We start from the raw sequence: 14,457 nt of genomic DNA on the forward strand, positions 1-14,457 counted from the left end.
CATTGACATCCAAAATATGACCCAGAGTCATATACGTCTTTAACAAATTTATACTCCTTAATCAGATGCTTTTTCTCTGCAACAATCACAGGAATATGTGGTCTTGGGACAAAATTTTTTTGTGTCATGAGAGAGAAAAGCCATGCAAAGTTATAATGAATCTGGAAGACGTATGTAAGTGTGTTTATATGTGTTAATATATTTTGTATATGTTTATATGTTTTTAAGAATCCACTTTCTATAATAGGATCAGGAGATCAGCGGGAACTAAGAGGCCCATCCCCATCCCCTAGGCTTGGAAGCCTTACCCCCCACCCCCATAAATTCATATTTGAGGAGCAACTGGAACAACTTCAAGTTGTCTTTTCTATTCAGAATCCCAAAGCAAAAAAAAAAAATTTTAGATGAAATCACAGACAGAATCTCGATGTAGGCCTCTGAGACTAAACATAGTACATCTATTTCACAGCCTCAGTATAGTGTCTGTCTCGCTGCCGTCATGTTACTGGTAATGAAATCTTTGGAGAAAAATGCTTCCTGTACTGTTTTGGTCTCAGCGACTTACCCTATCTTTTGGGGGAGATTCCCAGGAAGGTTACATTTGTTGTGGTTGACTTTGATTCACAGCTGTCAAGTTGAGCTGTTCACGCTGATCCTATTCCCTGGCCTGGGTTTATATTAATAGTCTTCTCCTAGGTTTTGGCTAACTTCTCAGAGCATTTGGGTGTGCTGTGGGCTCATTAACTGTGTGTGCTTTTTTTTCTTTACATCTGTGGTGTCAATATGTTCAAAAGAGAAATAGCTCTGTGGCTTCAAGTGTTTCTCAAAACGTAACACAGGATACCTCTTGCAGACCATCACAATGAGACATTTTGTATCTATAGTAGTGCATGCTTCCAGCCCACTCATTCAGAATCTTGGATGGCTTCCCTTCCGCATTAGTACAGCACCAGTTGGGTCCTCGTGGACAAAGGGGGCTCTCAGTTTCGTAGCTATTCCTTCCTGGCAGATTCTGCTGCAGCGCGGCTGAGGGTTCAGTTGTAGTAAATGGCAAAGGGTAGGGAGCAATGTGCCTGGGAGTTCTTAGAAACAATCCTCGCCAGAACTGTACGAAAGAAATGCAGTTTCACAGTAAATAGTCTGCTCCCATGGCCTCGGGTGAAATGTGAGAGTGCAGCAAAGGATCTTAAGAATGCTAGGAAGGAATGGAAACCTTTTCTATCCCCTTACTAAAGTCATTGCCTGAGGGGAATTTACCAACTCTAAATCACGGCTATTCATTGCTGAATGAGACTATAGTCCTTTGGAATTTGCCACAGGCCTCTGTATTTCTAAACAGTAATGTTCTCCTCTGTCTGCAGCCTTAAAGATGTGGCATCATTTTCTTAATCACCTTGTGGTTTTAATAATTTCATGATTGTAAAGATTCAGTCCTCTCTCCTAAGACCTTTATTCAGCAGAGCAGAGAAATATAAAGGTTTCCTATCCATTTATGTCCTCTTCCGGGAGCTCTGAATAGTACATGAGAGATGTTAAAATGCTCTTAGAGACATCAGTGTTGTCAAATAGAAGAGGAATTCTCTCCCAGCATGAGCATTGAGGGTACCCCACATAGCGGTTTCTAACATGGCCCCCACATAGAGCTGGATCTTGATGCTCTTGTTCAACAATTACGCATGTGCGTGGGACAAATCCTGTGCTCCAGTGTGAGGGAATGTGTGGGAAGGACTGTATCATAAGGCTTCCGTTAGCACCTTTCACATGGGGGGATAGAATTTGCTCTTTGTAGGTTAGGATTTGGATTCCATTCTCTCCAAGCATCTGAGAACCACTGGTTAGAGACTTGGCTGTTTCACTTTAACCCCCAGAACCTGTTACAGCCTAACCCAGGGATGGCAGGTAGGTTTCATCTTGCATATTTACTCTGATAGCCCCCCAAACCCTGAAGTTTAGAGGAAATGCTGAAGCTGCGCTCAAGGGGTGGGGAGGAAGAGGAGAATTGACATTAATTATTGCTGGTTATAGACTGATTTTTTAAAAAACCGATTCTAGGCAGCTATAAAAGTGACCTTGCTGTGATTTTCTTTCTAGAAAAGTTGTGCCAGTCTTGCAAAGCAAAATTAACCTCAAATTTCACAGTATTTTAGTTGTGTTGTCCTTTGCGCACTGAGAAGCCACACCACACACACATCACAAAACATGTTTCCAGTCAGAGCCCTTACTCTGCCCGTGCTGTGCCAGGTGAACCTAGTTTCTGGGATACCTGCTAGAGCACGCTGGCCAGTCGGCTTCTTTGGGAGGCACCCAACACATATCGGAATTACTGAATTGATGAAAATTTAGAGCTGTTTTTGGAGAGATTTAACGAAAAGGATTTAAGGAGTAAACTATGTCATAAGTCTTGGCTTTATTCATAGTATCATACAGTCTGGAAAATATGGTAAACAGCATGAGAAATCATTTGTCTTTTGTTCATAAATCCTTCTCAAATAATAAAATGTCAATCAGCCTAAAATTTGCTTATTGATATGTACACTGCTTTCTGTCCTGTGGATTGGAAAATTTAAATTCTCCAAGTTGGTAGCAATCTATGGTTCTTTTAGTGCCTGTGGCCTTTTACATAGTCTTTTAGACTGCTTGAATTACTGCCATCCAGTTCCCTTTATGTGCTGAAACCATTTACTAATGTCATGAGGCAATTACCTCAGCTCTTTCTGTGTAGGGGTTCTTTGTGTAACCCTATTACTCATTCACACAGATAAACACAATGCAAAAACTACAGCATATATTTTTTCTCCTCTAAGCTTTTTCTGCACCCGTGTGGACTTACCCTACACTGCGTTCTGAGGGTACACAGATGAACAAATAGACCACATAATTACCCCAAAGCACAGTAAGGTATTTTGACTGACTTGCATAGAATGAAGCTTAAAATTTAGAGGTCTGTGTCCACAGGTCTCTGCTTGAAAGTGCCTATCATAGTAATTCATAGGGCCGGACAAAAGAGAAATTTACCTCTCTGCATTTCTATGTATGAAAATGATGCCCATGAACAGACTGGGATATTGTTATACTTTTTGTGTGTGTGTGTGTGTGTGGTACGCGGGCCTCCCACTGCTGTGGCCTCTCCCGTTGTGGAGCACAGGCTCCGGACACGCAGGCTCAGCGGCCATGGCTCACGGGCCCAGCCACTCCGTGGCATGTAGGATCCTCCCGGACCGGGGCACGAACCCGCGTCCCCTGCATTGGCAGGCGGACTCTCAACCAGTGTGCCACCAGGGAAGCCCGATATTGTTATACTTTTACCACACTTTAATAATACTTTATAGAATTATACTATGTAAAGGACTTTCATATACCAGTGGCTGCGCTGCTTCATTTGTTCCTCATAACCAACTACTCTGAGAATTGCGAAGTCCAGATTTCTTCAGAGATGAGGAAACAAACAACCTTATAGTCACTAAGTGATTTGCCCCAGGTCATTCAGCAGTTATGTGTCAGACTCATTTCTTGATTTTCTTTTTTCTCTACTAAAGTGTCAGGTTTGGGAATTCCTTTTTTACTTAATAGATACTCCTGTATGCGTGGTCCTGGAATGGGTATTATTCCAAACAAATTGAATAGCTATTGCCTTCTGAGAGCTTATAGTCCAGAACACGTAATAGATAGTTACCAACTTGGAGAGTTTCCCCGAAATATTCTAATTTTATTCAAAAACCACAAAGTAAACAGAGGTGGCAAATCAGACCTCTATAAACGTGGTCTAATTAATAGATTTGGATCTTTTAATAACATACTTTCATTATTGGTATGTGTTATGAGCAAAACTCCATAATTACTTGGATGATTAGTATTCAATATTCTTTAATCCAAAGCACAATAAAAACCCACTCTATCAGATTGAATTTGTTTATTTCAATAGGTTATTGTAAAATTTAAGGTTTTCCAATCAAAGTAACTTCATAGTTACCATTTCTTGAGTACCTCTGTGTACTGGTCAAAGGGCTGAGTGCTTAACATATATATTTTTTATCATTTGTTCTCTCAACAATTCTCTGTACCATTTTACAGATGAGAAAACAGATTTAAAGAGATTCAATAACTTGCTCAGACATATCTGTTTCTAGCTCTGTAGTCAGTTAGATAACACGAAAGTTCTCTCCTAGAAAGAGAGGAAAGAAAATTTCTCTCTTGAAATGCTAGATAGAATATAACCAGCTTCCTTTTAAATACACACAGGAGCAAGAGGAAGAGAATGATCACTGAAAATCAGTGTGATGAGATGGAGCTCACTTTGGCTGCCCGGGAGAGGGGAGACAGTAAACAAGGGGCCTAAATTTTAATTACTATGGAGAAAAGATAAAACCTCGGACCTGTGTAAGGTTGGAAGCTGGAATTGAGACCCAAAGAGGGATGCACATCTTTAGCAGAAGGGGGAAGTAGAAAAAATTAACCTGCCAGCAAAAGAAGACCTTGTCGAGAAAGCTTGCCTGTTGCCTGGCCCTAGACTGATGGGGTCAGCGACCTTCCCTAACAATTTGTGGTCAGTAGGTACAAGAATTGAATTTCAGTGTCCTGCCTGGTAAGAAGTAACATTAGAAAGTGGTCCTAGGCTGATGATAGCCTGGGGCACAAATGATTTCTGGAAGGATACAGCATCAATCCCGGGACTTACAATCCCCACAGATGAAGATCCACTGAATTTTTTTTTCTTTTTCTTTTTTTTTTTTTCTTTCTTTAAGATCCACCATGAAAGAGAATCAATAGAAAAAGAACAACAACAGCAAACAGTAGAATTAAGACCCGTAAGAACTGATTTGCCCAGCAGCTATCAGTGGGGCAGAGCTAAGATTGGAATTCAAAGCAGTCTGATTTTAAAAGCCTATTCTCCCACTTGACATATTGCCTCACATTCTACCATACTGTCAAGTAAATGTTTTCTGGTAATTTTGGAGCTCTAACAATTGCTGCATGTTTGGTCTAACTTTTCAAGTAGGCAATAAGTTAAAAAAAAAAAAACCTCTCTTCTCACCCCAATATTAATTGTAGTATTAGTTCATTTCGTGAGATGTTTTTTCATAGACCTGGGACAATACCTAGAAAAACAGTGGAGATCTCTTATAGGTAGAGTGACCCCGGAGTAATTATTACTAGTGAATGCCCCTCCCTCGTAAGTATCGCCGTTTGGATGTTAATGGTCGGGCAATGCATGGGCCTCTGCTGATTAGGCTCTACATAGTGATTTTCAGCCCCAGCCAGCTCTCTGTCCACACAGGTTACTGTGGGATGCTGGAAAATCTCTTGAGTAGCTCTGAACATCTCCCTAAGCCTTGTCTGGTGAATCTCAGTACTCACTCTTGTTGAGTTTAGTGCTAGATTAATCTGTTCAGAATTTGTAGCCCTATGTAAATTCAGAATGGACTGCTTCCCAAACTAACCTTTTAATCTTCTCTTCCATATATGCTTTTACTCCCAGACTGCCCCTTCTTGGGTCTCTAAAGCTTTTCCCTCCTAAGCTTCAAACTCTATCTTTGCCTACATGGAAACTTCCTTTGCATCTCTTGAAGGTTCTGGAAGTCCTTAATTCCCCTGACCCACCAATGCAAGAGAACATGACACTTTCCTGCCTGATACCACCCCTTCCCACCTGCCAACCCCAAACACACAAAAAAATTTCTTTTCCTGGGCTCCAGAATATTGTACACTAACTGTACAATGGTTAATGGTTAATGGTTGTTTCCTTTATTTGTTCTTTGAAGCTCCCATTTTCTGGCCTAGTTTATGTGGCATATTTTGGAATAGTTGTTAGGATGAGGTCTTTCTTTCAGTGAATCTTGACTTACCTGCTGTTCTAAGGTGTTATCTGGGCCTAATTTGAGTATCAGCTGTCAGAACCCAGTGGCAAGCGCTGTCTTTCCAGGAACTTTTGCAGCTTGCACCATACCCTCAGGTTGTATAGACTAACCTTCAGATGTTATCATCCTCTCACCAAGGCATCTTTTCCACCCCTACAAACCTTTTAAAGTCAGATTTGTTGAAGTATAATCGACATACAGTAAGTTGCACATATTTGAAGCATATACTTTGCTATGTTTGACATAGCAAAACTGTGAAACCATCACCACAATTAAGATAATGAACATCTCTCACCCCCCAAAAGTTTCCTCATCATTCCCTTGTAATCTCAACTTTCCCCATCCCCATGAGGTAACCACTGATCTGTTTTTTCTGTCACTATACATTAGTTTGCATTTTCTAGACTTTCGTGGTTTTGTATAAATAGAATCACCCAGTTGTTCTTCTTTTCGGTGGGTGGAAGTTCTGGCTTCTTTAACTCAGCGTAATTATATGGAGATTCACCCATGTTGCTGTCTGTATCAGTAGTTCATTCCTTTTTATTGCTGAGTAGTATTCCATTGTAAAGGTACGCCACAATTTGTTTATCCTTTCAGTTGTTGATGGACATTTGAGTTGTTTCCCATTTTTAGCTATTACAAATAAAGCACCTATGAACATTCATGTGCAAGTCCTTGTACAGACAGATATATGCTTTCATTTCTCTTGGGTAGGTACCCAGGAGTGGGATGGAAAGATAATATGGTAGGTATTTAAAATTTTAAGGTAAACATTTTTAGATATAATAGATATATTTTCTACCAAGAATAAGGGAGTCATTTCCACAAATGGCTAAAGAGTGATACAGCAGTAAGAACAGTTAGTAAATTCAGGACTTTTCTTCCCTTAAAGTCCACAAACTAATTGTCTTTATGTTTCCTAATTGGTTATAAATGGATTTTAGGCTTCTGGTGATCCGTATGAAATGATACTTTGTTAAAATCACATCAGTTATAACCTGAAGGTCAAACTGTGTTTCCAAAATAGTTTTCTGTTGTGTAGACCTATTATATTCATAATATACAAGAAGTTAGGCAAGGACTTTAGTTATGATGGATAAGAGTCGTGAGTTCCTGTTCAACCAGAGCAGAATCAGTGGGAAAATGAGAGCTTTATTTCTATTAATATTAATTTAATCTTGCCCAATTTTCTACTAATCCATAACAATTTCATGGGTGACAGTTACTTTAAAAAAAAGATACCAAATAAATGTATGAATATTTAAGGGAGCTTGTTTTTATCTTTAAAAAGACATAGTCCTAGAGTAGTGCTTACGTTTTGTGTGATCTTAACATGTGATCACTTGTAAGCTTTTCACAGCCACAGTTTTGTGTCTGTGAGGTAACATAGGGTGGGTTTTTCAGGGCAGAAGGGGACTTGATGTTTATTGGCCACCTGCTATATGCTGGCACTGCTGGTGCTTTCTGTAGCTTGTCTCTTTTCGTGGTCTCACACAGCAGTTAGCACAGAGGCAAGTTTCCTCAGCTGACTTATGTGGCCCTTAGCAACCCAGTGCTGTCTACTCGTTCAGCCTCATCTCATCAGTACCAGCTTTGCATCCTGTGCTTCAGCTGGTCTCATTTCTCCCAGATCTACAAATGTGCTTTGTTTCCTGTCCTCTCCCAGGTTTCTCACATGCTGTTCCCTCTACCTGACTCTCCTCTCTCCTCTCATAAGTAATTCCTGCTTACCGTTCCCACCCTGGTTGAGGTCTCACTTCCTTGGGTGCCTACCTCGAACTCCTTTAAGACTCTTAAGTCCTGGGGCTTCCCTGGTGGCGCAGTGGTTGAGAATCCGCCTGCCGATGCAGGGGACACGGGTTCGTGCCCCGGTCCGGGAAGATCCCACATGCCGCAGAGCGGCTGGGCCCGTGAGCCATGGCCGCTGAGCCTGCACGTCCGGAGCCTGTGCTCTGCAACGGGAGAAGCCACAACAGTGAGAGGCCCACGTACCACCAAACAACAACAACAACAAAAAGACTCTAAGTCCTGTTAGAGTAGGGACTGTGTCTTCTTGCTTACTGTTTTATTCCTACCAACTAGTGTAGTACTTAGAATATTTGTTGAATGGACGAACAAGCAAACAACCTTCTCAGATGGGTAATTTTGTCCCCAAGTCACATAGCTAGTAAGTGGTGGACCCCAAAGTTCAAATGGAAGGAGGACACCAAAGCCAGTGTTTCCACTTAGTGTTTCCACTACACTAAGTCTCCCCACAGTTGTAGTCACTAAACACTCTGAGGAGGACTGGCAGGCAAATGAGGTAATTGAATTGAAACAATATACCTAATTGCATGTTGATCCAATATAGGAACATAATGAAGCCAATTTTCCATAAACCTAATCATGAAAATACTGGTTTAACTATCTTTTAAAAATTGAGTTATTCTGGGGCTTCCCTGGTGGCGCAGCGGTTGGGAGTCCGCCTGCCGATGCAGGGGACACGGGTTCGTGCCTCGGTCCGGGAAGATCCCACGTGCCGCGGAGCGGCTGGGCCCGTGAGCCATGGCCGCTGAGCCTGTGCGTCCGGAGCCTGTGCTCCGCAATGGGAGAGGCCACAACAGTGAGAGGCCCGCGTACCACAAAAAAAAAAAAAAAAAAATTGAGTTATTCTGATTTTAGACTTAAAACAGATTACAATAATTGATTCAGTAAAGACAGCCTGCAAATACAGTGGACTTTGTGGGATCCTGAGATGTATCACCCTGAAAATACTTTATTCTTAGGGTCAGATTCACCTGTCCCATTCCTCCCACATGTACTTTTTTTTTTTTTTAAGCGTATTTGCAAAGACTGAAATCTCTGCCTCCCAAGGTACAGATGAAATGTTAGAATATTTTCTTGGAGATTATGCAAAAATGTTTTCCTTAAGTAAAATGTTACAGATTCTGTTACTTTTCTTTCTCTGTATTTCCCTTTAATCACCCTCTGTTTAATTATAAATCTCTTTTCCTTTTAAAGAACCTCATCGCTTTATCCCTTTGGAGTCTGGTCACTGTTTACCTCTCCAGCCTCATCTTTGCCCCTTCCTTACCTCCTCAAGGTGTGCTCCATTTACATAGAAGTACTTCAGACCCCTGACTGAGATTGGTGCCCCTCCTGTGAAACCCTTTGCTCACCCCATTTCCTAGCATCTGTTATATTCGTATGAAATAGTCTGAGGAGTTGTGTATCTCCTGTATTAGATGGTAAGCCTTCTTAGGGCATTTACTGTCTCAGAAGAATTCATACATCTCAGAATCCCCAGAACCTGACTGTTCCCAGCACATATTATGTAGCTAAGTAGTACACTGTAATAAATAAATAAGTAAGTAAGTAAGTAAGTAAGTCTTGGGCCTCAGATCTCCTTCAGTATGAGAGAATGAGTCAGAGGTAGTTCAGAGCAGGAAGCAAGGATGTAGTCATTATTCTAACTTTCTTACTCTGGATCTGCACAGTTTGACTTCTAGATTAAATTGGTCTTTTGTTGTTCAAATTTCCATTGTCAGGTTTTAGCAGTGTTCTAGCCCTGTTAGTTATCTGTTTGGCTCTCTGAACCAAAGTAATAGAACATGGACCCACAGTTTCACCTGAGTTAGAGGAAAGAGTTCAGCAGGACTAACCACAGAATACTTAATTTTAAAAAATTGAATGAAATTCAATCCACAGGCCATAAATTATAACCCTCAAAATCATTTAGAAGGGTTTATCTGACATCAGACTAAATGCCCCTCTAACTTGTATGACTCGTAAGCTCAGAGCCCTGGAATAAATTCCTGACTTCTGCTTCCCTTGGCTATCCTATATTTGGTTGAATTTTTCTTTTTTTCAACATGCTTTTCTAATTTAGACCTTATTTTCCTGAAGTCAGAGCCAGTCTAAATACAGACATCAGTGAATTTCTCACAGTTCTCTGACTGGGAATCAAGGAGAGAAATACAGATCTGTTACCTCTCCAGTCACGTTTGGAGAGCTCACCTGTGCCCTGTGACCAGCTAGCTTTTCCACTAAAACCATGAAGGCCTCCAGGCTGAGCACTGTTTCTTATTCCACATAAGAATAAGTCAGTTCCTCAACACCTAGTTCACTATTTGGCACTTTAGTTGTTGTTACCAAAAATAAGTGTTTATATTTCCCATCAAGATCATTTTCTTTTAAGTAGACACTGGTTAGTAAGTACTTAAGAAAATCAGTATAGCAGCCTGTCACAAGGTTCTCCAATAAAGAGACTGAGGAAGATACAGAAGCACTTCAGCATTATTTGAACATAAGGAGATAAGCCAGAAGAATTCAGATACTGATTAAGCTCAGAACAGAAAAACAATGAAGTTTACATGTTCTAAAATGGGTTTTTTAAAAGAGCTTAAAATTACCTCTAGATTTTGGCTGCTTTAGTTTTGCAGACTTTGGTTCATAAACCTTTCCTTGAGATTCTCAAGAAACTTTACATATTAATCTACCTTAAGAATATGAATGTTTTTTGCTGCTGTCAAAACTGAATGTGTGACCGATGAGAAAGATCTGAAAGCCCTCTGTTCTAGGCAGGATCGAGAACTTCTTTTTTTCTAATTCCACACAGACACGTCTTCGGCCTCTGAGGATGAGGGCTCTCTGAGACGCCAAGCTGCGCTCTCTGCTGCCTTGCAACAGAGCTTACAGAACGCTGAGTCCTGGATCAACCGTTCAATTCAGGGATCGTCCACTTCTTCATCCGCATCTTCTACGCTGTCCCATGGAGAGGTCAAAGGAACCAGTGGGTCTCTAGCTGATGTATTTGCCAATACTCGAATAGGTAGGAGCTGGATATACCCGAGAAGCCCAAATTATGTTCCATTTGGCTCCCAGTATCCAGGAAATAGGTTATGATTTGTATTAGGTTTTTCAGGGTGGCCTAAAAAAAATAGAATCAGAAAGAGCATGACAGTTAATGAGGCAAAGAAGGAAACACGAGCATTACACTTGGAATGATAGAGAGCGTCTGCATTATTGGTACATAGTATTGCCCACCTGAAGCCATAGCTATTTCTATAAGCAATACTCACGCTGCAAGATATAACACCAGTCTTAGTGTGGTTTATCCCTATTGGAGAATATTCCATCAAGTAAAAGGTGTTAAAAGATGTAACGTATTAGATTTTCCCAGGATTGTTGTCTACATTCTCTCAAACAAAAAAAAATTAAACCTGAGCAAATTCTGAACTAAAGACAATATCAATAAGACCCTTTTGTCTTTAGCATAAAGACTGGATTTATCGTCCTTGCTGCTGTGCTATTGCTACAACGGAGTGTGCGGGCTGAGAATGTTGGTACTCTGTGAGCTGCTACCTGCTGCCAGTGTTCCTCTATGGAATATAGCTTTCACTTGGCTCTGCTCTGTGTGTGTGTGTGTGTGTGTGTGTGTGTGTGTGTGTGTTCTAACAGTCTGTGACATCTGCAGATAAAGATACAGCTCAGATCTCTGCTTTTGCTTAATTAGTTGGTACACATGGCACTAAGTGATGTATATGAACATCATGTGTCTGTGATACTTTCCCTTGTTTTTTAACAATCCACTTGCATTTTGGTGTCTTAATTTTTATATCAGTGACCTTCCTGTTTCATCTTATATATATCTTTATTCTATTAATTGATTTCTGAAAAGAAGAACTTGGGAACCTTTCAATTTAAGCCTATAATTTTTAAAGAAAATAGCTACCTTGAGGGTATGCTTGCCTACGTTAAAAGGCCAAGTGCCAACAACTGATGGCTTGTCCTGCACTCTTAGCTGTAACTTTAATTGACTGAACCTCCCGAAGCAGCTACAGATGAGCAAGCTCACCACCACCTCTTTTATTGGGAGGGTAAAAGCAACAGAGCCATGGTGGGGTCAGGTTTTATCCCCACATTGTCTAAAAGAGAGCAGTTTCACTTGTTAAAAATATTTTCCTGATACCCAGTTAACTTGACCTGAATTTTTTTTAACAAGATGATTTCATCTGACTTCATATCTCATATTGCTTCCACTCTGTGAAAAGTTATTGGTTCAGGTACTCACAGGAACCATTTTATCCGACATTATTGCCTTTTGGATGTCTGCTCTAACAGAAGTAATTCATGTTTCTAAAAGAAAAATCTGAAAGTACAGATAAAAGGAAAAATAATCTACAAAGCCACTTCGTATAGATAACACTTCAGTGTTATCACTTTCATGTATATCCTTCTAGACCTTATTTGCATATAAATATGTAAGGTTTTGTTTTTGTTTTTACAGAAGTGAAATTGTACTAAATATAATGTTCATAACCTGCTTTTATTAGCAGTGTATCACAGACATCTTTTATATCATTAATATAGAATTATACTTGTTTTTTTATGGTTTCAAAATATGCAACTGTATGGCTATGCCCTAGCTTATTTTAGCCGTTTCCCTCTTTTGGACATTTAAGTAGTATCCACTTTTTTGCTATTATGAAACTGGAATGAACATCCTCAAACACACAACTTTGTGCATTTGTTTGTTTATTTCCTCTTAGGATGTATTCCAATAAGTGGAATTGCTGGGTCAAATAAAAATGTCTATTTTTAAATAAAGCTTTGTTATCACATTATCCTACAGGAAGAATATACTGCAATATACTTGTGCAAAGTATTTAAAGCTTTAAAAAATATTAAACTAGTAATTATAGACTTTTGGGGCATGGAAAGCTCACTCCCAAATTGATTTTAGAAATTGTTTATATTAAATTGTTTATATTATGCTTTTTCCCTTTTTCATAGTTATGAGTGGCCTTTCATTCTTGCGAATTGTATATTTTGCTTCCTCTAATTTTCATTTTCTTCTAAGTTTTTTGTAACACATCCCTGTTGAATGTCTGTCTTCCAACTATATCATTATTTCTTTATAGTAAGAATCCCTACATGAAGCAGAATATAACAACACTGTTTAATCATGCTTAGAGCAAGAGAAGAACCTTTTCTGTCAAGTAGATCCAAGTAATCTATTGGTTATTTTATAAAAATTAACAGTGGATTTTATCTGGTTTTCTTCATTTGGGAACTTGAGCAATCTGACTACCAAGACACAATTTCTGTCTTCAGTGAAAGAAGAAACATAGATAAACCAATGTATACATGAAGAAATGCTCAGAAGACTAGACTGTTAGTAGCCATAATGATGATACTCTGATTTCATTTTGAAGTCACTTGCAATTTTTATTTTATTATGGTTATTTTTATAACATTGGATTTCTACCAGACCTTCTGTGTAGAAAACAGCATTTTTGAGAAATATTTGATATGCGATTTGATCTTACTAAGGCTGCTCAAGTTCTCAAGAGTAATAATTTTAGAAAGCTGAGATGCCCTGGCTTAACCTCTTCTTCTCTCATTATATCTTGCTGGTAAAATGTGATTTTAAAGGTTGTTTTATTGGAGTTAGGGTCCCATTTATGTAGTTTTCTTTCTTCTTAAAAAACAAACCAAAAAAAAAAAAAGAAATAAAGACTTATTTTTACTGCTAATGTAATATAATTCTAAATTTTGGTTTCTTCCCTCTTAGAGAATTTTTCTGCTCCCCCTGACGTCACTACAACTACCTCTTCTTCGTCATCATCTTCCTCAATGCGCCCAGCAAATATTGATTTACCCCCATCGGGGATAGTTAAAGGCATGCACAAAGGATCCAATAGGTCCAGCCTCATGGATACAGCTGATGGTAGGCATCTCTGTTTGATAGCTAAATAGGGCATATTAGTTAAACAGAAAAAATTCAAATTATAAACAGCAGTGCCTGACGTCCAGCAGTGGCAGAACTGTACTGCAATTGACCTACTCACACAAATCATCTTGAGCTCCCTCTTTTCAGCGTCTGCACTGTAGCAGCGCTAACACTTGTTCACACTTAGTCTATACTTTCAAAAAGATACTCTGAACAAAAAGTATGGAAAAAGAAAAGAATGCTATGAGAGAAAAGGGATGTTAGATGAAATATTTAAACAGTATTAATAATAGCACATTTTTTCTCTGTTGTCATAAAAATGATAATGTACGTATTTGTACCTGTTTGGCCCAGTTGAAATAGAATGAGACTGTGGACAAAGGCCAAACATTATTAGAAATAAAAGCTCCTAAGAGAATTGAGGAAGTGAAATATCCCTAAAATCAATTAATTTTAACTTACCATTTTTTTCCCTTATAGGTGTTCCTGTCAGTAGCAGAGTATCCACAAAAATCCAGCAGCTTCTCAACACTCTGAAACGACCCAAAAGGCCTCCCTTAAAAGAATTTTTTGTGGATGACTCTGAAGAAATTGTGGAAGGTAGTGGTAACATTAACAGACACGTATATTCCTTAGAAATTTCATAAGCAGTTACTACATGTTAGGTATTATAGGATTTAAGGATGAACAAGGCATCGTTTTTGGTTGAAAGAGTTCATACCTTTCTGCTCTTTATATTTTAAATCTCAGATGAAAAGTAAAGAGAGAGGGAGGGGAGAGAAAAACAAAGAGATAACTATGGAACACAGAAATATGCTCTTTGAAATTAGGAACAAACACATAATTTTTAAAATTGTTTATATTTGGCATTATCCTAGAACAGAAGTG

General features: G+C 39.2%; 1 protein-coding gene across 5 annotated transcripts in view; it reads left to right on the top strand.

The window, feature by feature from the left end:
* DIP2B (disco interacting protein 2 homolog B) overlaps positions 1-14,457 on the top strand; it is a 249,703-nt gene that overhangs the window by 162,274 nt on the left and 72,972 nt on the right. For 3 of the 5 annotated variants that reach the window (XM_059082762.2, XM_067009274.1, XM_067009273.1), the window contains 3 exons: positions 10,453-10,665; positions 13,411-13,566; positions 14,050-14,169. In XM_059082762.2, coding sequence (XP_058938745.1) covers positions 10,453-10,665; positions 13,411-13,566; positions 14,050-14,169 — 489 coding nt within the window. The remainder of the gene's footprint in view (positions 1-10,452; positions 10,666-13,410; positions 13,567-14,049; positions 14,170-14,457) is intronic. The other 2 variants (XM_067009275.1, XM_067009276.1) reach the window with 1 other exon arrangement.

This window comes from Kogia breviceps, chromosome 12 (genome assembly GCF_026419965.1).
Source record: "Kogia breviceps isolate mKogBre1 chromosome 12, mKogBre1 haplotype 1, whole genome shotgun sequence".
In the NCBI taxonomy this organism is placed as follows: domain Eukaryota; kingdom Metazoa; phylum Chordata; class Mammalia; order Artiodactyla; family Physeteridae; genus Kogia; species Kogia breviceps.